This window comes from Scomber scombrus, chromosome 15 (assembly GCF_963691925.1).
Source record: "Scomber scombrus chromosome 15, fScoSco1.1, whole genome shotgun sequence".
NCBI classification, from domain to species: domain Eukaryota; kingdom Metazoa; phylum Chordata; class Actinopteri; order Scombriformes; family Scombridae; genus Scomber; species Scomber scombrus.
Window position 1 is genome coordinate 20,564,201 of NC_084984.1, and position 24,706 is coordinate 20,588,906.

Genomic DNA, 24,706 nt, shown 5'->3' on the forward strand with positions numbered 1-24,706 from the left:
AATGTGTGTCTCTTATCAGCAATATATTAACTTCTGTAATGTACATTTCCTATATTTTTAATACTCTATCTCTCCCTCCTCCTGCTTCACCTCAGGGTTTTTTCCTCATCCTCCATTTCCCTTTCTCTTCTTTCCATCTCCATATTTTATCTCTCTATCCATTTCGCTCTGGCTCTGTCCTTCACAGTTTCCCTGCAGCCTCAGTATGAATGAGATTTTTTTTTTTTTTTTTTTAGTTCACTTCATAACCGCCTTGACAAGTCCCATATTGATTGCTCTTGCAGATTAGAATTGATTTCACTCTGCACTGTATTTTCCTTTCTGTTTGGTTCTTCCCGGTATGATGAGCGCTTTTCAATGTCCATTCATCAAAGAGACATTTTGGAAGTTTTGCCCCCTGGGAGCAAAACAATCATGTAACACTGTATGAACAAAACAACAACAAAAAAAGAAAGAAATAGCTGAAGTGAACAACTGGAGAGCAAATCAGAGTGAGGATTCAATGGAATTTGTTAAAACATACACTCAGTATTGTTTTTTTCTTAATGGTTTTCCACAGAGACTAAGACCTCCCCCATCCCGTCCTCCAACGCACCACAGAAGGCTGAACATCCAGTGGGCAGAGCTGCCAAGGTCCTCACATTCTTTTCTCCTTTGCTGTTAGGAATGCTGCTGCTGTTCATGTGGTGAGCAAACACACACACACACACCCGCACACACGCACACACACACACACACACACACACACACACACCCACACACACACCTCTTGTAATGTATCTACAACCCCCTCTTTGAATTGATTATGAACTCAGCCATTCAGTCGCATATTGGCAAGTCGATGCATATCTATTGATGTCAAGATAGATGTCAAGTGGATGTTTAATAGAACAGCAATAACGACTGGGTTAGTTTGTTTTATGAGCCAACAGGGTTTTTTTTTCATATTTTTTCTCCTGAAGGGATTGGAAGTAAAAATCCAATCCAGAGCTGTCCCATTTAATTTATTTTACAGGTTTCACACTATAAATCGTGTTGTAATAGTGCATGTCCTGTCGAAGATTTAGATGTCGAGTAACGAATACTGAAAAGCCATGAAGGTGTGCAAAGAGGAAATGAAATCAAAAAATAAACACTGACGAACAAAACTTCCTTGCTAATGATACCTCAAACACCTGCTGCTCATTTTAACCACTGGAGTGTGAACTGTGCCAAGGTGAGTTGGATAATTATGATGAAGTCCAACTGGAAATATTTTGCCAGGAATGGGAATAGTCACATAGAACCACACATTCCACATTTTAATGACAAAAACAGTATAAATGTAGTGTGATAAAGAAAAATCACAAGTGATAACCTTAGTACAAGACAAAACAAAAAAAAGCCATTCATTGTGTGATAATCTGCAGCTTGGTTTGCCTAATTTGTGATTCTGTCTCTCTCCCCAGATGTAAATGTCTTATTCCTGAAGGGAGAGATGGAGGAGGAGGAAGAAGAGGAAGAGGAGGAGGAGGCTGGTCTATTTTCTATTTTGCACATGTTTCAAGGATACAGTGCATTGATCATTTCTGTCCATCACACAGTTACTCACCGAGATTACTTAGATACCAAGACGATGATAATGCGATTGAGCATTTTTGAATAATGGTGACAAAGAAATTCTTCAGAGGACCTTTTGAAAGCGTTGGCATCATCATCCTCAATGACAGCAGAAATCAGAGCAGCAGTAACCACAACAACGACAGTCTTTTAATACCCCCCTGGTGGCTTTGATTGGCCACAGCAGACTGATTTGTTTGGGAATCTCCTCATCAGAACAAGAAAGTCAACATCTCAGATGACAAAAAGTCCCCTAAATACTGTTGTGCTCTTATCTTTTTTTAATAATTTCTCTTCATTTTAAGTTTCCTTTGAAACTGTACACACAAACACACACACACATAAAGTACAGAGCATGCGTGTTTGTGTGTATAGTCACCGTAGCCCATACAGCTAAATCACCATGCCAAAGACTTCACCCCCAAAACAAAATGGTTCCCAAACAGTTCATTGAGCTTCCTGAAGCCTGTGCCTGCCTTTGTCGTGGGTTGAAAACCCTGGAAAGTTGTGGTGAACGCACAACACCTGATCGATACAGACTCAAACAGTATACGAATCAAAACTTTGGATGAATCCGAGGAACCCAGCAGCTCCTGTTTGTGCAAACCTTCCATTTCAACAAAGAAGCCACACAAATACTCAATCAGACTCTGAATCTGTGCACCTCCAACACCCCAATCAAACTGACAGAGCAAGTGGTTTTTGATGTTTCGATACGAAGACTAACACTTTGAAGAATTCAGTAACGGTAGTCTGGCTTATTTAGACAATTAGCTTTACATTCTGCTTTCAGCGACTGGCGAGGAGGACTTGGATTGTAAAAAATAAAAAATATTACAAAAAAAAAATAAAGTGGATTTGAGACTGAACTATTTTTTGCCCACCAGTTTGTTTTGGTTCTACTTTGTATTGACAAAGACAAAGTTGGTTATTGAAGCATTGATATGAGCTATGTTGGTTTTCCATTCTGCTCTGTGCTGTAAAATACAATAACACAAAACAGTTTGCTTTCCAAATTCTGACGCCTTTACAAACATAAAAAATGTCTTTTTGCAGTTTACATTTCAATAGCCAATATCACCAGTTAATATTATGTTATTCAAAAGAATATTGATGTGTTTTATTGTATTTTTTTTATGGACAAATAGGCTAATAAAAACACACATATAGGGTTTTAGTTTTTTCAGACATTCATAATGGCTTAATTCTCCTTGATCCTATTTTGTAAACTATGATATGTAACTTTAACATTGAACAAAAAGTTTATTATTTAATAATAATAATAATAATGTATGTATTAGCAGTAGAATGTCGTAACCTGTACCTGGGGTCTTTTTTATAGATGTATATACAATGACAGGTTTCAACCATTAAATGTGACCATTTCACAATGAATGATGACACACTGGCCTCATACTCATTTCGCCTTTTGAACTGATACACTGAGTACACAACATGCTGTATCACAACACTTTATTAATTTACTTGAAGGAGAGCATCAATAACTTTCCAATATAATCTGATAACAGTGATTCCTGACACATTCAGCCATAAGCAAATACTGCTTCATTTCACGTTTTCAAAATCAATAGTTGTGACCTTGCCGAGAACTGTTTTACTCAATTAGGCTTGGAGGCAAAAGTTTATCTACAGATTCAGGTGAGCTGTATCAGGGATGCACGGATGATCAGTGAAGGACAATTCTATCATTTGGACTGTAGAACTGTTAGGATGTGATTCATCATTCTCTCTTCTTGACTCCTTAATTTGTATCTGCAGTTTGGATGTAGAACGAAATTGATTTGAGCAACTTTTGAGTAGTGCATTCATAAAAGTAAGACTGAAAGTCAGTTTACCACTTTTCATCAGTGGAGCAGCTCAAAACCATATTTGAAAGACAGTATGCAGCAGAAGATAGAGTTAAACTATACAATATTTTTGCTAGTGGATCAAATCATTTCCTCTATCATCAAAATGCTGCCCACACTGACAAAAACACCCCTAACTTGCAGCTCTGTGCAGCTTTCAGCTGTTTTCTCCCCATCATTATAATCCATAAGTCTGCATGGTGGAAAAAAAATTGCTCACCTGATGAAGACCATCTTTGATCAAAACCATGTTTGTCCTGCTCACTTAAATATAAGAAGTACTGTTGGGAATGTAACAGCAGCATGAGGGTATTCTTTCTGTCTTTCTTTCTACCTTTTTTTCAGTTCATGTTCATTACTCAACACCTGCAAAAGCACATGTGGTAATTTAAATGTTATTTCATCATAACCCTGGTCTTTACTTCACTTAAAAGGGCTTTTTGCAAGTTCCTGTTAAATACTGTCATGATGTCGGATATCTATGTAAATGTCAATGTATATCTATACATGGTCAAACGTCCATCTTGAGGTGACCATAATGTAGAAATTCTCCCTGCCAGTCAAAAGCCCAGCCCTGCCCTGAATGCTTTTTTGCAATGGTTTTTTTGTACTTTAGGAAAAAAAAATCACATCATGTGAGCTTACATAGCCTTTGTTGCTTTGGTTATTGCTGAGTTTTTACCATGAATTATTTGTGTTGTCCACTAACATATTTCAGCTCAGATTCTAGTATACAGTATATGGAAAAAAAAGGCATGTTTCAAGAGAGGCTGCATGAAGGGCCAGTATAAGGAGTTTTAAAAAGCATGGATCATGCAAAGATATTCCAGTAGCACCCGAGATTAATCTTATTACATTTAACCACCATTTCCCTCAGTTATGATTACAAGTACCTCACAAAAGTAATTGCTGAGATCTGGAAGCACTGTGACATTACTGTATCAAAGTTGGACGGGTCAAGAAAAAGGATAGTCCAGATTATCAGACCAGTTGTAAGCCAACCGTCAGCCTGTACGCTGTGAAAACAAAGTTTTGATAAGAATGTTTCTAACCAAACTTGAGTTTCTAAGACACTTACAATATCAACATTAAGCCTGATACATTTGACAAGAAAACACCAAACAAAGGAGATGCAGTTGGTCAAAACTCTCGTTTGACCTTTCCTTCTCACTCTCCTTGTCTCTGTGTCTCTTTAAATGTCTCACTGTCTCTCTTCCTTCTCTCAAGCTCTCTTTCTTTCTTTATTCTGACAAGTTCTGGCAGGCCGATCTGGAGACAGAGGACAAATCAATACACCATCTAACAGCTGTCAGCTGGAGTCCTCCATGTGTGAGCACGCAAGTGTGCGTGTGCAGACAAGAGTGTATCTGCTTGCATGGGTATTGCATTCATAATCCCTTCCTTCCCTCCTCATTTCCTTTTCCCTTTCTTGACCACAACATAAGACTGATATGGATTCTGGTAAATATTCAGATATTTTTGATTTAAAAAAAATTATTATTCTTAATCACAAGCCAAAACAGAAATAGAATGTTCAGCTATACTCCATTTGTCTGCAGCCATGATGTGATCCACATTAACCTCAAGTATATAGGAGAGTGTGTGTGTGTATGTGCATCTACCACGCAGGGCCTGTCAGTTCTAACAGCCTTGCTGCAGCTCTAATGACCTTTCACTGATAACTGGATGAATGACACGACCTCTCCTTCCCTCTCACTTCTGCCCTGACTTCTGGCACCAGCCTCTTTAAACACTCAGCACACTGGCTCTCTATTCTTTCCTCTATGACTCTTTCTGTCTGTATTTTTCCCCTATATTTCACTGTGTTACTATTTTTCTCTCCACTTTCTCTTACACAATATTTTAACTTCTACTTTTTCTTCAATTTGTGCTACCTATTTACAGAATCTCAATGCAAAATTGAATTTTGCATTGTTATTCTCCTTTGATGTGGGTATTATTTTAGAATCACAGAATTTTAGAGTCACATAGACACAGGTGTCAACAAGCAATGTGTTATTGTTTTCGGGGAAGGGTTGATGACTGTTTTGACACACACATATTTTGTGTTTTACACCCCCCCAAAAAAACTTATTTGAACTGGTCACCAAATGTAAAACTTTACCACTTTAAATCATGTGTATTTATTTTTTTCCCACAGCTTTCTTTGAAGAAAAATCAAAATCCTCCTGCATTTGGCCACTGGATGGCAGCAAAGACAACCTGCCTCACTGTGCGCTGTCTATGGTGCTGAAACATTCAAATGCAGCTCATCTCTGTGTCTCTTTCATATCTCCTCTGTTCTCACATGAGCTGCAAATTATTCGAGTCCTCCATCATGATGGATGTTCCAGTTCTCACAATCCTGCACACTCTGTGCAGCAGGATTGGATGAAGCAGAATATCAGTAGGTGTGTGTGTGTTGAATAATTTTCATCTGAGCTAATTATATTGCTCATCTCAGCTGCACATCACACTGCATTAATAACCATTTTCCAGTCAACACTGAGTCTTTAAGAAGTTTAGAAGCAAACCCAAAATGTCACTCTCTTCTTTTTAGTCTGACTTGATACTTGCTGTTGAATGAAAATGAACCTTGTTTGTTTCACATCATGGAAATGTGACTTGAAAGGGCATGTGAAGGGGAAGAGAAAGACGATTGGCAAAGATTTTGTCAACATGGCTAAAATCTTGATGATGTTTGCTTCTGAGTCACAGGACTGTTCCACCAAGTCTTCGTCACCCTTAAACATTAGACTCAAGTGATGACAGCAGAGCACATTGATCTGACATCTCTGAAGGGCTGAAACCATAAAGTCACTGCCACAAAATGAGAGGTCACAATCATTGTGGGAACATTGCTGTCCAAAATTTCTGTTGGGTGCAGACATGTTACTCACTGCTGACCACAGCCTCAATTTCCAAATTGTAATAATTTATGTAATTGCAGTCATATTCAAGAACTGAGACTTGCTTTGTTTTTTTCAAGATTCAGCAAACTCAAAAAAGGAAAATATGCAAGCTTAATGACTCAGATTGTATTGGAGCCTACAGCTAACTCTGTTTTGCCCTCCATCAAAATTCACATCTCATTATGAAGCGAAAGCTCAATTAGAAAATGAGGAACTAGTGTGTATGAAATCACTAAATAGCCTCTGTAAAGTAGACAGAACATAAATGGAGAAAAAGCAATCTACAGATTGAATTTGAAACTTTAAATGATCACCTACTGAGATTTAATGAGGAGAAATAGACTTATTAAAGACATCCCACTAAAACAGATTAACTTGTCTTTACTGATATCATCTTGTATCTTTAATAGAGTCATTATTATATCTGAAGGAATTATTATTATTTTTGTTCTCTGCACATGATCACATTTTTGAGTGGCTAAACATGCCCGAAAAGTCATAAAACATTCCACATGCATCAGAAGTGAGGGGAATTGGGGATTGGGTGTAGGTATGGCCAGGGGGCTCTATAGCACCCCAAAATGCAAGGTTTCTTTGATGTACTTGAAATTCGCAGGAATGAATGGTCTTATTGGTATAAATAGAAATATTTTTGGGAATCTTTTCACCCAACAGGAAGTCAGCTATTTTGGTTTTCGTGCATCACTTTTCATTTTACACGTCTGTAAAATAGGATATGAAGAAACTCAAGATGATTTTAGGATGTGAAGAAACTCATGAAACTTGGTAAGTATTTTCAAACTAATAAGTACTGTTTTTGATACCACGACTGGGCTTGAGTGTGGCAAAGCAGCTCAATAGCCCCCCTAATTCATGTTTGCATTTTGTATGTACTGACATGCTCAAAAACTCACCAACATTTGCACAGCCTTCAAAAGTCACATACCTTGATTTCCGATATGGGTCAGTGGAAAAATTACTGGACAGCACCACCTAACACCTCCATATTTCAAATTTGAAGTCCCTCTTTTCAAATTGCCATAGATAAACCCAATTTTGTAGGCATATCTATCATGGCCAGATGCACAAAAAGGCTTTTTGGAGCCATACCCTAATTCCAACAGGAAATTAACCATTTTGAATCTAATTGGCGATTTTGGCCCCAGTTTTTGCCATTTCCAGGCGTCGTACTCCCCCTAAAGATTTAACCCCAACGACTTCAAATTTTGTCTGTATCGTCAAAAGGCCTTAGCAATAAAAAGTTATCAAAACAGTGAACTTTTGTTATACCCGCTGGACATGGTGATGCAGTGAATTTCGGTATTTCATCCAATTCTGTCCATTTGCAGCCCTTGTCTTTGAAACAAGCTCCAAGATATTTGACCCGACTGCCTTCAAATTTCGTCAGTGTCAACTTGACCATGCAATGCTCACACACATGTTGGGCGGTAAGGGGGCAGGTTGTTTGAAAAATTAGTAACAATAATGACCACAGGGATGTTACCAATATGAGTAACATTAATGGCCACAGGGATGTTACCAAAATATGGGAAACATTCTGAAAAATAAATAAATAAATTATCCTGGGTATGTTACACAACAATGGGTAAAATGAGTAAGCCACCCTGACCACAGGATGTTATCTGAAAAATGGGCAGAATGACAAAAAATTGGATAAAATGCCCAAACTTGTTAAACGAGCCAGGGGGGCAGGCTGATTGACAAAATAGCCAAATTAAGGGCAGTGGGGATGTTACCCGAAAAGTGGGTACAAGGCCCAAAAATGGATGAAACTCGTGAGGCGCAGAGGTTGCCAAAAAATGGGCAAAACGAGGAAGAGTGGTGGATTGTCCTGAAACTTGCTAAAATGAGCCAGGGTGCGGGTTGATTGGAAAACTGAGAAACTTAAGCACCGTGAGGGTGCTACACAAAAAGTGGGTGCAAGGCACAAAAATGTGCAGAACTGGATGAAATGAGTATGATTACAAAATAGGCAAAATTAAGCACCTTGGGGTGTTAACCGAAAAGTGGGTACCAGGCCAATTAATGGGTAAAACATGTAAGCTAAGGGTGGCGGACCGCCCAAAAAATGTGCTACGCCTTGAGGTAGGAAGTTGCTGTAACTTTAAAAAACATGTTTCAAACTGTACCAACTTTCTTATGCTTGTTAAAAATCCCATCCTAAACACATCTGTGTCAATATTTAGCCATTGTCATAGCGCCACCCACTGTGCACTTGAAATCATCCTCATCATCTGATTTACGTGAAATTTGCATGGTGTGTTCTAAACCTCATATACTACAACATGACATATAATTAGTGGGTGTTCACTATTACCACACATTGGATATAGGAAGTGTTATTTCACCCCTTCTCACAATGTACCACAACAGCCTGGGTTTGACGACTACGTGTACATGTCCGCAATGCGAGCACTTGGACTGCACTGTAGCCCGACATGTGCAGGGGTGTGAGGGCCAGGTCAGAGCTTTAATTAACATTGGATTTTAAACAAATGGTGACATTTCAATTTATTGCATGGCAGATTTCTGTATTTGAACTGACACACCTATTTGAAAAGCTGCTAGTCAGCTGGTCTGGAAACACTATTAACTGTCAGTCATTTAATATTTAAAGTCAAACACATTTTGGATACTGTAATATCAGTCTAAGCTATTGTGAAATTATTTCTGCATTTAAAGAAAAAAAAGACAAGATAGTTCATAATATTTACAGCATGTTATTTATTTACAGCCATAAGAGTGTTCATTTGTTTTTATTCTGTGGTTTCTTTACCCCTCTTGTGGAGCTTGGAGAAATTACAGCTGCTACAAATACATCATTAACCTAAACTGGATGCACTAGCTATTTTGTAAACTTAAGTATAACATTGTTAGATTCATTGAATTTGAAAAGGCTACAACTGGACTTTTTAATATTGTACAGAGTTAAGTGCTGTCTCCCAAAGATAAGATTAATAAAGGTTTATTTTAAACCAATTATTTTACTATTATATTATATTAAAACTCTGCTTTCACTATATTTAAATTACATTTTAACAAATTATTTATTAAAAACTAAAAGTCCTGATCCCTAACCTCCACATTTTTTCCAGGCTGAGGTTGATTCTTAATGTGTTATTTATATATATATTTTGCATACACTGTGTGTGTGTGTGTGTGTGTGTGTGTGTGTGCGTGCGTATGTGTGCATATTTAATTTATTTTGTATTCATTACTTCACCTATATAACATAAATATATATAACTAATAGCTACATATACCATACCATATGCTGTTACTTCTGAACAGATATTCCACAGATTTCCAAAATGTTTACCAACCCACATGTCAGATCATGTCTATAGCTTAAGTATTGCATTCCATTTACTCGACTTGTCATGTCACTTACTACTTTTGTTACTTATTACTTCTAGTCTCCTGTACTATTGTAACATGATTTTCTCATCTTATTTTGAGTCCTGTCAAATAAACAGGACAACTCACCTGCTGTTACACCGGTGGCCTGCTGGTGGCAACAAAGGACCGCCGACCACCAAAACTACCATAAAACACAACAGAAGAAGAAGAAGCACCGCTCTCGGTAGGAAAACCAATGCAAGGTGATGGGGTGAGTATTGTTATATGTATCCACTGGTTGATTAAAAATAAGAGAACAACACATGAATTAGTCAATGTGGGGTTGAGATATGTGTTTTTATTTGCAAGTGAATCGTGTCATGTTGCGGAATTAGCAGCAGTTTGAGCAGAGCTATTGGTGACAGCTGCTGTCCGCCTACACAAAGCAGCATATCTCACTGTTAGCCGGTTAGCTCCCAGCTGGCTGTCATCGTCAATTTAGCTCATTGGGATGAGATAACACCTAATATATCTTTCTTATAGGCTAACCTCTGTTGTGTCTAAATAGATACATAAAACGCCCAGTAACTTGCTAGCTTAGACGAGTGTTAGCTCGCTGCCAGCAGGTGACTAAAATAACCAGCAAGCTTCATTAAATGTTTATCCTCAGGAGCATAACGTTAGAGGATAGCTCTTTTATATTTGTCTAAAAGAAACAGACCGCTGTTGCATCAGTAACTGGAAACAGTTAGGTGAATTCAGAGAGCATTGCCATTTTGCTGTCCTACATTTCACTCAGTTGCATGAGAGACAAGAGACCTATTTGTATATCCCCTCTGGGATCAAAAGACCGTGAATAGTGATCTCTGTAATGAACCTGTTATGTTTGGTTGGAAGTGAGGAGACACTGAGTAGAGTATAGAAGTATAACTGAAGCAGTTCAGTTAAACAGAGTTAGAACCAGCATGTAGGGTAATTATCAGGCTAGGATGAACATAAACATCATTAAACATCCATTTAGGAATGATTATTTTTATTATATTGTTATGTTCAACAAAAAAATCATCCAATCAAATTTTCCATAATTTAAGAGAGAACTCTTTTTTTTAGTTATAGTTATCAAAATAATGGCAATTTCTTTTTGATCAACTAATCGATGACTTGACTAATCAACCACATCCATTATTTAATCTACTAATTTGCATCTGAGATTCAACATGCACAGTGGTAATAAAAGTGAAATGTATGTGTTCATTATGATCACAATATTACTCTTTATTATTGTAAAAAGTGCACTTTAAAATATGTACACCAAATGTCAATTTGTACATTTTGTACCAAATACAGAAACGGCACTAAAATACCTCAGACACTGGCAAGTTTTATTGATACATCACTGTGATGCTGACGCTTTGTGGTATGTTCATTGCTTCTTTTTTGTCATTTTATATTTGTGAGAAAAACGCCAATTTCCTGCCCTGGTGCTGTTAACAGTTTCTTCTTTTTTTTTATTCTTGATGCACGTTGACACATACACACATAGGCAGATTGCCAAAACCTGATGCGAGGTGTAATAAAACACCTGGATCAGGTAACAGTGCACTTAAAGTCTTTCTACTTATCATTTATAAGCAGCACACACACATTTAATACAACACTGTTGTAATGTTGTTTTAGATAGAACTATTTGTATTTTTCAATTTGCACACATGGTGTATATGATATAAAGCAGATTATTAAAGACATTATTATAAAACACAGTTGTAACAATATAAAATGTGTTGTCATAGGTGATGTTAAAAATGCTGATGCATACTGATATTTAAATTCTTTTATCAGCCTATAGCTACAGTACATCATAGTTTGTTATCCATGTTGTAGATGTTTGTGTATTGCATATAAATGCTAAATAGGGGGAAGTAAAGTGTCAGAAATGGCCCTTCTATATTTAGTGAAGGTGCTGTAGGAGACAATTAAAATTTCACTCTGCACTTAGAAATGATCGGAAGCTTTTTAGGTAAACGGATGGTAAGAATAAATGCATTATGCAACAATACAGAAGCTAGCCAAGGCTCTTTGTGCCAAACCTAATTAGTGATTCATTAAACACTGTGTACTAAAAACATTCAGCCTAACGCACCAAACAGAGCACTGTAAATAGTGACTTAGACCACTTTGTTTATTTGGATCATATGTGTTCTTGTTACACATCTGTCCACAGTGCTCTCAGATAAGTCATGTAGGACATAGGAGTACTGATATAGTTCACATAGTAGTCTGTTTGTTGTCTTCCTCTCATATCCGCTCTTGCTTTTTTCTTTTCCCACAATTTTCCTTCAACCAAGCCATACATCTAGCAGCCTTACCTTCTTTCCCTCTGTCCTTCTCCTGTTTCATTTTCCCTCTTAATCTCTCTCCATCTTCCCCTTTCCAGTCTACCTGAATCTTGCTGACCTTCAGTGGCGATCGGCCGCCCCTAGCCATCTGTCGACATGCAAGGATTCTACTCCAAGCTCGACTCGTCCCCGTTACTGGGGGTGGGCCTCGGGGGAGAGGGCGCCCCCGTGCCTCTCAGCCTGGCTGTGGAGACCGAGAAAGCGCAGGCCCTCCTACAGACGTTCAGCTCCGCCTCTCTGCTGGCGTCGGCGGGTCTGGGTATGTTCTGCGTAGTGGCGGACCACGCCCTCCAGCTGTCTCTTATCCAGCATCACCTGTGGCTGCGTGCAGCCTTGGACAACGCCACGCACGGATTGGTGGGGTTGTGGTCATGGGCGGTTGTTATTGGACTAAGGAAAAAGAGTGATCTGTATGAGGTGCTGCTGGCAGGTCTTCTGGCTTCAATCATAGACCTGGACCACTTCTACATGGCTGGATCCCTGTCTCTCAAGGTGAGACCTGCACCCTAAACCCTGCTTCTTCTGTGCATTTAATAACTGAACATGACAAATCTTCAGAGCGTGGATATACTGAATTCAGAAGGTTAACTGCTTTTTGTGGTATGACAGAATGATCCACAGCCAGAGCAGATTAAAAAAGAAATGAGAAAATGGAAGAAAAAAAAGAAATGAATCATCCTTTTCTTTTTTATCAGAGTTCGTAGGCGGTTGTCTTTATCTGGCACCAACCATCTTTTCCTTGTAGAAATACTGAGATTATTTTTCAGATGAGTTAGCGCATCATTGGTCAATTAATAATTTCTATTGAAATCAGCTTTCCATTTATAAGAAGAAAACAATACCAGAGAATGTGGAGGAGGATTTTGTAAATGATACATTGGCATGGCCGATATTATCAGCAGATTTGACTTAATCACAGCTAAGCAGGCATTGGTGTATTTTGATATATAAGTAACAAATAGAATTGCAAGGTTTAAATGTAGAAATTTGGGGTCACAGTTGCATAGTATATCCTCCAGAGGGCAGTGACAAGTTTACTTTTCAACTGTAAAATATGCTGTTCAGTATGTAGAAGCAACAACCAAGTGACTAAATGTAAGGGATCCTAATCAAAAATGTTTAAAAAATAAATACATTTTAAAAAAGTACTATGGCTGCTACTAACAATTATTTTCATGATCAGTTAATCTTTTTTTATTTTCTCTATTTATTAATTACTAGTTTTGTCTATGAAATGCCATGTCAGATCTTTTTTTAATCTGAACAGCAGTCTATAACCAAAACATATTCAGTTTACTATCACAGAACAAAAGAAACCAGAACATATTCACCTTGAAGACACTAGAATATGAAACTTTCAGGATTTTTAACTTTAAAAATGAATCCAGACAATTAATACATGATCAAAATACTTGGCAATACATTTTCTGTCAATCAGCTAATCAATTAATCATTGCAGTTCTAATGGTTACCACTTTTTATGATATTGTCAAAAATCCAGCATCAGTCAAAGTTTTGTCTAGTTTTTTTTTTTAAGGGGATTACATTGTAGCGTAGGGGATGAAAAAAGATACTCCTAAATGAAAAAGGCCTGTGTTTGATTGGCATACAGTTAGTGGTATAGATAGTGCGCTGCAGAACATCAGTTTTTCTAGCCAGGTTAGTACAGACCTGTGGGTTAGACTCAAGGAGGTTTTTTAAGTGTCTTGTCACTGTCCTTTTAGATGAGCGTCATTCACAGCAATATCACTGTCATTTTTCACTTCCATTCACACAGGCTCCAGAGAGAGAATGGGAGGTGGAATAGAACTTATCAGTGAAAGATTCAGAGCTGAATTGGTCTTGGTCATTTGAGTGGTTGCTTTTTCATGATCTTTTTTCTGTGGGTAGTGGGCACTACCTGGCTGGAATGGATAAGTAACAGAGGGCATTGACTTAAAGCTATAGCCAAAGCTTTGGGTCCCAATACAGCTACAGGTAAAGTGGACATGAAGATCCATAGTGAGGCTTCCCCATCCAATTGGAGTAGTTGCTTCACCATTAGCCAGATACAGTGGACCTTCTGTCTATGGTTGAAGGACATCTTTGGAACCTTTCACTTCCATCCAAAGATGAGGTTACAGCTTCCAAGTGCTGCACTACAGCCGCCTGTCCTCTCACACAATCCGGGGGTTACGTTACTCCACTCAGGGTTGTTTAACTCTTTTCCAGAGTACTTTGTACGTTTGGTATTTTTTCTCCTGCTCAGTCTCGCTTCCCTCTGATCTCCTACATGCTGTCTGTGTGTGGTTTACCTTCCCCCAGCTCTCAGGTGTGCCTAAGTGACCTCTACTCCCTCCCCTTCCTTCTGAGAAGGAAAAAGCTATGCTGCACTTCCTGCCACAATATAACAAAACACTTGCAGTATGTATTGTTTTCTAGAGCTGTCCATAAAGTCTGTCAACAGCTGCATTTCAGTCTTACCATGTTTCAGATTTGGACCACTTCTATATATCTGTTTGTTAGGTTGAAAAATTGACCTGTTGACTGGTTTGAAATATCTTTACTCAGAGTAGACCTGAAAAAGATGGAGGCAGTATCCAGTCAATAAAACAAGCAAAAATAATGTCATTTAACTAGATTTGTGCTTTTTTGTTTTGTTTTTACCTGACACAAAACTTTGATGTATGAGTTCATGATTGATATTTGGAAGGACATGCAGCTGTTTATATGGCAGTCCCATTTTCATGAAAATTTGCCAAAATGCTAAATTTGTCAAGATCGGGTGAACAGGTGTCTGTTGGAAATCAATCAAATTGTGCTAGAGAGGTGACTCAGTATTTCTGCTGCAGCAGATTTGTTTCAGTAATAATACCTGAAGACTGACATTTGATTCTCTCTCCTTTTTCTTCTCAGGCTGCTGTGTCGCTCCCTCAGCGTCCCCCTCTCCACTGCTCCTCTCTCATCCCTGTCCTCTGTCTCTCCCTCCGCTTCCTCATGTGGATCGGACGCCTCAAAGATGCTTGGTGCTCCTTGCCGTGGATGCTCTTCATCTCCATGGCAACGCACCACGTCCGGGATGCTGTACGCCATGGTTTGTGGGTGTGCCCATTCGGCAACACAGCGCCGCTTCCCTACTGGCTGTACGTGAGCACCACAGCGACACTCCCGCACCTGTGTTCAGTGCTCATGTATCTAACAGGAACCAGAGATGTGATCTCTACCAAACACGGAGTGGCTATAGATGTTTAGAGGTCACCAACATCACTGTTCACCTCTAATGCTGACGTGGAGGTGACCTGTTTTAAGCTGTTTTAAACAACTTTTAGATACTTGAAATTACTGGACATTTGCGACACTTGAGGCATGTTAAAAGTGGAACTGGCACTTGAAAAATGAACTTAAGAAACATGTTTTAAGCTCAAAAGGCTCCCAATAACGAGGAACAATCTCCATATATTTAAAGGGAACAAAAAAATATTACAGTAAATATACACACTAAATATTTGGTTTGGAAACCTGTGTAAAAATCAGCTTTTCAGATAAGAGAACAATCTAAAATTAGTGCCAAACATGTTTTTTTTAATTTTCTTTCAGATGTTTTATTTATTTGTCATCTATCAAAGTCTTGCTGACTTGTGTGGAGAGTGACGCTTAACTCGAAAGCAAGTGTTTCGGAGTGTCCCTTTAAAGCTTTGACATATCGTCTGCCCAGAGATTTAATCTCCACCAATCATAGAGGTGTTTCGCATTAATTCTTCACCCCTGAATTTGTCCTCACTTGAACCTATCCCCCTCCGTCCTCAGCAAAAGAAAGAAAGAATGAATCATCAAGAGGATTTTGTATTTTACTGTCAGTCTAGTAAGTGTATGACGTCTGTCATACAGTGACCTCTTTCTATTGAACACCAAACAAAAAGATGAGAATCAAAAGATGAAACTGGAAAGAAGAATGTTTTAAACATTTAAGGGAATTGTTTTTTTTTCAGTAGTGTGTATCTTCATATTACATGTTCATATTTAAAGAAATATAAAATGAAAAAAGTCACTGCTGCATTAACTTAACTATATATTGTTCCACTTGTTTTTGCTATGATGCTACTGTACTGACAATTATTGACACTGTACTGTACAGTCCACATGCTGAAATTCTCACTTGGCTTTGTAATGGTGAAATAAAGGACACAAGCTGTTTTTATTTGAACAGTTAATCCTGCATTAATTGTATCATCCACAATGACATTTAGAGAAGTTTGTGGTTTAGATACGTACATTCCATGACTGTATTGTTAACTGCGTTGTAAATGATGCATAATAATACTATGTCATAATAGAGAGCACTGACTGGGCATTTAGATACTTGTGTTATTTGAATGCAATGGACATGTTTTCAGTGTAAAAGGGATCTGGTGCAGCAAGATGGTGGAACATCAGCTACAGAAAATATGAACATTTTGTGGGGTTTTTTAACTTTTTCGGTCACTCTTGTGAAGCAGTTGGTTAAGTGAAGTTGTTAAAATAGTAGTAGTAAGACAAGTCGACCACTAGGTGGCTGCAGGGAGCCATAGTGAATTTTGAGTTTCACTTTTGATAATTAGCTTCTTTTTTTCCTGTTGAGTGAAGATTAGTGAGGAATCCCTGCTTAGGAGTCAGGAATTTGAGAGAAAATATAGGATGAAAAATATATAATGAATACGATATTGAAAGATAAAGCAAAGTAAATTTGGTACAAATCAGGTCCTAAAGTTTGCACATTGAATTGATAAAATGTTGGAGCATATGACTTTAATTTCAAAATGTGTTTTTTTGGTTGTTTGTTTTTTTGCTTTGCTATTGCACAATTATTTGTATTTCAGTTCTTCAGGAAATATTTCCTTTTAATCTCTCGGAAGGTACAAAGTTTGGAAGTATTTTTTGTTACAAAACAATTGATTGAGAGGTTGGACTTCTACATAAAACTCCGATGGTCTCCTTTCTTGGTCCCATTTTATTTGAGGTTTAATTTTCGTCCTCTTTTACTGCTGCTTATGTTTACAATGTGAACCTAATTTTGAATTTTGCACATTTGAGTTTATGTTTAAATTATGTTTTGTATTTGTTTTTTTTTCTTAATGGCAAAGTTTTGTTTTTAATAGTAAAAAAGTTAAAATAGTAACTGCATAGTTTTAATGTAGTGTTCTTTTTATCTCAATAAAATGGCCTATATCCTCAATCTCTGTGTTTTTTTTTTGCATAAACAGATACATTTGCTCCCAGGACAGCATTTCCTCAAACATTAAAATCAGGTGGAGTGAGAGACTGAGGAGAAGAAAAAATCATCACCACTAACATCAGGTAACATTATGTTTGTGGTCTGTTGTACAGAATCAGGAGTCTCTAAACACAGCATTTTGTCCTGAGAGAAGCAATTACAGTTTAAAGTGGGTAATGTTTACTGAGCTTGTACAGCGTTTAACATGTCACAGATAAACACTTACATTTCTAGTGCACAGTGGGGGCTTTTAGATCTCTTTCTTTGAAAATAGCTGCCTGCTATGGCTGAGAATATAGTTGGGAGAGTGAACCAAAAGTTATGCTATAAAGCCGAGGGGAGCTGAAGAGTCTGGTGATAATTCTCTACAAGTGCACTTCTGTCATTACATACTGTCATTTGATATATTGTTGTTGTTGGGGGTTTTTTTTAGATTACAGGTAGTTAAATTAAATTAAATAATACAGGAAATCAAACATTCTGTGCTGCTGCTGCACTTCAGCTGCTGAGTAATTGTATTAGATCTTAAAGCCATTGTGCTCAGCTGTTGCTGCCAATTGATAATATCCTGAATGTGGCAGGAAGGAAGACATTGGGCTGACTCAGAGTTGCCATTTAGAATGAAATTACAGGCCTCTTCACTGTCTCCTCCACATTCTCTGGGTTAAAACTTAAACCCTCAGCTGCGCTTCCATGATTCTGAGCAGGTTCAGAAAAAAAGCAGCACAATATTTCACAGTAGGTGTTTCCTCATCTATAAAAACGTATAAGTGGTCAACCTCAGTTCAATGACAGGAAAACGACACACAATACTCTCCTGTAATTGTAACTTAAGCCGGCGAAGATGCTTAAGCCTGCATGACGACAAGCTTCCGATATGGGAGGCGGAGCTGGTATAACTAGGCGACTTCCTTTCCAGTTGTACATCTTAAAAGCTCCTTTCACAAAGACAACAAAAGCCAGCTTGAGCATTTGGGATTCATCAGACACTGTCACAATCAGACAATGGAAACTTTTGAAAGGCTAATAACATCGTCTTGGCGACAGGAAGCAACAGACTTCATGGGAATGTTGGGCTAAAACTTTCTGAGACTCAGGGAGAAACAGAACCAGCGGCAAGGGCCATCGATTTTCTCTACCATGGCTTAATTTGCGTGAGTTAATGTATTTCTTGGGCATCGCACATTTAACCTTTATCACCAACACTACAACAAACCAAAGGCTGAATAATCAACATCTTAATCAATCAATGGACAGAGCAGAAACAGATTAACAATATAGTGTGTGATGGAAAGACAGCAGAGTCAGAGTACCCCAAAGAACCCCAAAGCTACTGGTGTGATAAAATAGTATTTATTATTTCACAGAACCTTACAAGGACAGGAAGAAAAAAAAAACACATAAACAGCTTATGGTGATATCTATCATACACAGAAAGCAAAAAAAAAAAGACATAGACTATGTACATCTGAGAATGGATGCCTGAGTGTAATTTGAGTTATAAAGTACTAAAACCAACTGGCTCCATCTGCCATCACATACTGCAGAGGAACATAGAAAGACAGGGAATACCACAAGTGCGTCCACAGAAACACAGAAAACACCACTAGTGAGTGAAAACAAATGTAGGACAGATAAGTTAGAGGATACAGACAGAAAACAGATCACTTTGAAGCTCCAAAAAACAGGATGGACAGTGTGAAAAACAATAATACTGCACATTGCCCACATCAAATTCAACCTTGATGGATGGTTTTATAAAAATCTGACTTGGAGTAGTTTATATCGGCAAGGGTCTGAAAAATGTACCATAAAAATAGTTTGAAAATATGATCTCTGACTTTTAAAACTTTGTGAAACCCGAACATCAGAAAATGGTGCTTGTGCTAGTTTTAGCACATTTATTCCTGATTATTATACTGTATTTTACTATTGATACCAATATTAATGTATTTCTGTTGTGCTCAACAGCGTATGCAGCATTTGCATTGAAATGAACGACCATGTAGCGGTTCAGTATCATGATTAAGGTCACTTCAAATAAACCCTGGAGTTCAGGAAAAGGGCAAAAAATGTTCTTTTCTATCTGGTTATTAAAAATATTGGTCATGTAATTTGAACTGCTGAGATTAATACACACAATTCATTCTTTCTTAATTGGCTAAGCGAATTCAGCTTAGTGAGTAAATGAATGCGTGTATATTTTCAAATTGTTCAGTATGGTTAATTACATTTTTCAGTTCTCATAGGCTCAAAAAACATCCATCTGATATCAAACTACAAAAGGACAATCAGGTTTTTCCCTCTGATTTAGAAAGGGAGAAAAAGATCAGCTTCGTCAATCTAGAAAATTAAACTTTGCCATTGTTGTCACAGGAATTCAGGGGCAGAAAAAAGCAAGGAAAAAAGATTAATTTGTGGTTCATTTGACTGCAAAGAAATAAATTGAACCACGAAAAGTGTAAAGCGAATTGAATGTTGACTAATTCAGTAAACACATTGTCCATACAGTAATTGTACAGAAACAGAGCTTCATATAACTGGGGAAAAGGACACAAATACACAATGCTGGGAAGGTTCTCTAGACACGGATTATCCTCAGTAATCTTTACTAGGCATCAGGGGAAATCTGCCTTCAGTCCCTTGAGGATTGCATTGAAATGTTGCCTGGAATCAATGATTCCACACAAGCTTCACAGGGCTACAGATACATTTTGACTATTAAAAAAGTTTTACAATGAAGAACTGAATATTTCTTGCCACTTGCTCTTAATTACATTAAATGACTATTTTCTCTAATGGTTTTCTGAATTGATCTATAGCATTTAATTTGCATTTATATTTATGTGTAATTTATAATAAATCTGTCTATACATTATTTGCATTACTTGCCAAGTTTCAGCAAATCCCACAATCTACTGTCTATTACAAGTGAACACCAGACTGAGTTAAACCATGTCTGTTAAACTATCCCAAAGAATATGTTTGTTTTTTTCTCTACATATAAACATCACTTATAATAACATACATAAAATGTACTTTGTAAAGTGTGTTATACAATAATATACACAACAAAGCTTCAGCTGGATCCATGCATAATATGTGGAGCTAGCTTGAGAGAACATACAGTTGTCAAACTGGAAAAAAGTCTGACTTAGATGCACCTTGTGTTTCTGATACAAACTACACAGTCAGTCAATCAATTGGCTGATAACTACACAGCTTTGGATCAACGAAAAACATCCACCAGACCAACAGAAAGAAAGAAAGAAAGAAAGAAAGGAAATGTTTAAACAAGAGCTTCTCAATCAAGCGGCAGAGCTACTCACTTCCATCTGTGGCAGAAAGTTGGCCGGCTCACAAGGTTTGTAGGCGCAAGTGTCGAAGCAGAACTAAACCAGATACGCTGTACTAGAGGTATTTGGGGCTTTTCATACGGTAAGCACAGTCAAATCACTCATTTCTCATGAGTTGGTGGGTTGTGAGACACAAGTACAGTGAGCGGTATCGCTCTTGTCAAGTCACCATGTTTGTGATCATCTCATGTACAAACCAACCAACAAACATGGTCATTAAGCTACATAAGCTTACCAAAACTCAACAACATTCATTCTAATTTATTGTAGTGTAATGTTGCAGGTGAGTACTGTTATTTATTGTGGTGTATATGAACAAATGCTACTGAATGTTTCCACTGTCCCTGTGTTCTGAGGAAGTGGTGATGGTGGCAGTGATGGTGAGAGCCTGTGCACCGCGTGAAAAGAACTCCATGTCAAAGCTAGTTGTGAGTTGCACTTGTAAACTAGTTTGCTCTAGTTGACACGATCAGCACACGCAGCGCCTTCTGCAACAATTTAAACCATTTTTCATTTGAACCAAACCTGTCTAGGACCCAAAATGGCCACAGTTCAGAGTCAGAATGTTACAGAACGTATTGCTGCCACACCAGAGAAAGAAAAACGGATCAGTATCACATCGTAATGTGAAAAGTTTTTGTAACAGCAAGATGTTTTTCATGTTATAACAAGATAGAATGTTATTACATGCAAACTTTTCAAGTTATAACAATATACTATTTGTCTTGTTTCAAGTTCTAACCTTTTTCAGCCTTTTGCAATCAAACTACAAAACACAATCTTAAACTTTCTCCTTCTTAAAAAATGGTCCCCTTTTCAGTGCTGGTGTGTGGAGAGTGTTAATTTTCCCACAGCTGTTAGGATACATGCCATCAATTTTTAGTATGTAATCCAGAATATGAATTCTTTCATTTTCCTAACCGCTTATCCTCTAGAGGGTTGTGAAGTGTGGCCTTATCTATGGTTAAAACATTCTATGGCCCTTTGGTCAACCATGAAGGCTATGGAGAGAGTCCGTCTGGTTAAGTGCTTCTTAAAAGGAGTCAGAAGACAGCAACCTATGCACCCCATGGTGTGTGTGTGTGTGTGTGTGTGTGTGTGTGTGTGTGTGTGTGTGTGTGTGTGTGTTTTGGAGAAATGACGCCAGCCCCATGCATTTTAAAATCCTTCGTAGTGTATGCATACTTATCACAATATCATCCACCATGCTCAGTAATAGCAGAATCTTGTCATGTCTCAACCCAAATATGACGCGGTGGAACTTAAATCTAAACTCATTCATGTAAATGACACATCTTCCTCAATTTATCCGTTCTTCCCAACATTAGGTTTACTTTATAGCAATACAAGTTTCATGTCGTAACATGATAAGCAGTATACTGTTAAAACAAGAAAAGTTTCTTATTATGTCGTAACAATGTGAAAAGATATTGATATATTGTGAAAAACATCTTGTTATAAAAATAAACTTTACACTTTATAATGTGAAACTGATTTGTTTTCTTTTTCTGGCGTGGCAGCAATACACCTATGTGTAGGTAAGATGATTATTTCTCTAATGACTCTGACAGAAAACAAAGTGCTTAAAAATCTTCTTTTTTTTCTAACTAGCTTTTCCTCCTCATATATTATCTAAATAAAGCAGCATGTTCTCACACATTTCTACCTTTAAACTTACCACCTCTTTCCTTTAGTAACATTACTCTATTTTTTTATTTTGTGTGACTGAATCTAATTTCAATCGATAGAACCTGAAACAAATGACTCATTTAAGCAAACTAACTTTTAACATTTTAAAACTTACTTAATCCTCGTTCTTAAAGATATAACCTTGCCTCACTGCTGTAATGATGGCATAGGGCTGCCAAACCACAACCATTTTAATACATTTCAATTACTGGTTTCAGTCATTAATCAAGAAATTTCAGAATATTTGCAATTTACGGCTTCTCACATGTGGGAATTTGCCGCTTTCTGGTTTAAATGAAATGTCCTTGGGTTTGCCAGACAAAACAAGCAATTTGAAAATATCACTTTGGACTCTGGAAAATACTGCTCAGGAATCTTTCACTTTTCTTATTTTCCATTGATGGACTAAAAGATGGATCGATTGGTCAGAAAATGAAAAAAATATTGTAGATTTGACCACACTAGACTGAGTTTTACTTGTATCCCTGAATAGTTGTTGAATCTCTTTGAGAAATGCTGACATATAACCATTTTCAAACCTGCCTTGAGGAACTAGGGGTTACTTTTAGTCTGGAAAGGAGAGTGAATATGTAAGGTTTAATATTCTCTACACAACTAAGTATGTGTGTGTTGTAATAATGCTGGTGGTTTGTGAAAGGCCAATATCTCTTTTGTATCTCTCTTTTTCTCGCTATGTGTGTCTTTCATTTTACACACATACAGGAACAGTGGATGGATGAGTAGAAAGAGGTATAACAAACAAAAACAGAACACCTGCACTAAAGACATCAAGACAACAAAACAAGCATATCATGCAACATAAAATCACTTGTCATAAATGAAATTAAGTCTATATATCTTCACCCACTACACCCACCCCCTCCCCTCCCCCCCTGGACCTTATTCTCCATGTCCTTCCCTCTGGCTGCTTCCTGCTGAGATCCATAATGCCCGTAGTTGCTGCTTTGGCATCAGATGCACACAGAGACTGGCAAAAGTTATGCTTCCTTCACAGCATTGAGTCAGTCAGTCAATTGATGTAATAATGGACACACAATAATCTGTTACTTCTCACAATTCATTAAAAAACAAAACAAAACGATGAGTTCTGTGTGGGAGAAGAGAGGAAAGATGTCCCAGAAAAATAATGGAAAAAACATCCATTTTTATCCCCCACAGAATCATCTTCTCCTGTTTGGCAGCTGCACCTCTCGTGCTCACTTGTTGCTGAGAAATTCAAAAGGTTAAAAACACTGTCGCCCCTCTCCGAAAATCTGAAGCAGCATTCATTGTGAGTGAACTCAAAATGTCCCGATGCAGCGTCGCTCCTGCAGTCCGCTGAGGATTGAATTGCGGTGAAGTTGCTGAAGTGAATTCAAAAGAGACGGAGTAGGGTCCCTTTTCCCTTGTACCTACTTTACAGTAGGTAGAGTCTGCTGATGCACAATGGGAAGTGCAGGTAGATGTGAATATGTCTGGCTAAACTTACCCTTCAGTCAGCTTTTTCATGCTGGGTAACCCTACTATGTAAAGTTCCTTGTGTGGAGTCTCTGTCACCATAGATCCTGCGTGGGTTCTGACTGATGCATTCTTTATTAATGTAGTTGAATACTGACGGTCAGCGTGCTACAGTGGTGAAAGCAGAGGCTGAGTCTTGGGAGGAGCCCTAGAACGGGCTGATGAGAGGAAGATGCTTGAAATCAACCTGTGAGAGGGAGAAGAGAGGGGAGAAAAAAAAAAGAGAGAGAATAAGTTGTTGGGGGAAAAAGCGAGAAGAGACGTTTAAGAAAAGAAGAGAGGACAAGAAGGAGAAAACAGTGGAGGACAGATGATGGAGCGAAGGAGAGCTGAGCCAATGTTACAAAACATGTATAAATCATAATGTAATTAAGCACTGTCTTGAAAGCACAGATTTAAATAACAGAGCTGGATGGGAGATATACAAGCATACTTACAGGGTTATAATCTGTGTGTGTGTGTGTGTGTGTGTGTGTGTGTGTGTGTGTGTGTGTGTGTGTGTGTGTGTGTATGTCTGTGTGTGTGTGTGTGTGTGTGTGTGTGTGTGTGTGTCTCTGTGTGTGTCTCTGTGTGTCTCTGTGTGTGTGTATGTTAGGCTTATAATCACAAATTGGCTGACTATCTGAAGAGTTGTCGAAATGTTGTTTATAGCAGCACTTTGAAGCATTTTTTTCCTTACTGAGGGAGACCTTTGCCATGCTTTTTCTCACTGGCTCTGCTCCCATTTGAGGATATTTTGTGGTAGTTATATAAATATAAAAGAAGTAACACTTAATTA

General features: G+C 37.9%; 3 protein-coding genes across 4 annotated transcripts in view; 2 read left to right on the forward strand and 1 right to left on the reverse strand.

Moving 5' to 3' along the window:
• cntfr (ciliary neurotrophic factor receptor) overlaps positions 1–1,924 on the forward strand; it is a 224,814-nt gene extending 222,890 nt beyond the window's left edge. The window contains exons 10-11 of the mRNA XM_062434051.1: positions 560–686; positions 1,449–1,924. Of these exons, the coding sequence (XP_062290035.1) occupies positions 560–686; position 1,449 (128 nt within the window). The 3' untranslated portion in view covers positions 1,450–1,924. The remainder of the gene's footprint in view (positions 1–559; positions 687–1,448) is intronic.
• An 8,032-nt stretch (positions 1,925–9,956) lies between these two features.
• tmem267 (transmembrane protein 267) lies at positions 9,957–17,337 on the forward strand. Of its 2 annotated transcripts, XM_062434789.1 has the most exons (3): positions 9,957–10,010; positions 12,174–12,627; positions 15,031–17,337. In XM_062434789.1, exons 2-3 carry the CDS (start codon positions 12,232–12,234, stop codon positions 15,364–15,366), a joined length of 732 nt encoding a protein of 243 aa, XP_062290773.1. In that variant the 5' UTR covers positions 9,957–10,010; positions 12,174–12,231; the 3' UTR covers positions 15,367–17,337. The 2 variants fall into 2 exon arrangements, with proteins under 2 accessions (XP_062290773.1, XP_062290772.1); XM_062434788.1 differs by lacking the exon at positions 9,957–10,010 and having other exon boundaries at positions 11,949–12,627.
• Positions 17,338–18,702: 1,365 nt separating this feature from the next.
• il11ra (interleukin 11 receptor subunit alpha) overlaps positions 18,703–24,706 on the reverse strand; it is a 49,023-nt gene continuing 43,019 nt past the window's right edge. Inside the window, exon 12 of the mRNA XM_062434049.1 lies at positions 18,703–24,115. The gene's annotated coding sequence lies outside the window, so the exon portion shown is untranslated. The remainder of the gene's footprint in view (positions 24,116–24,706) is intronic.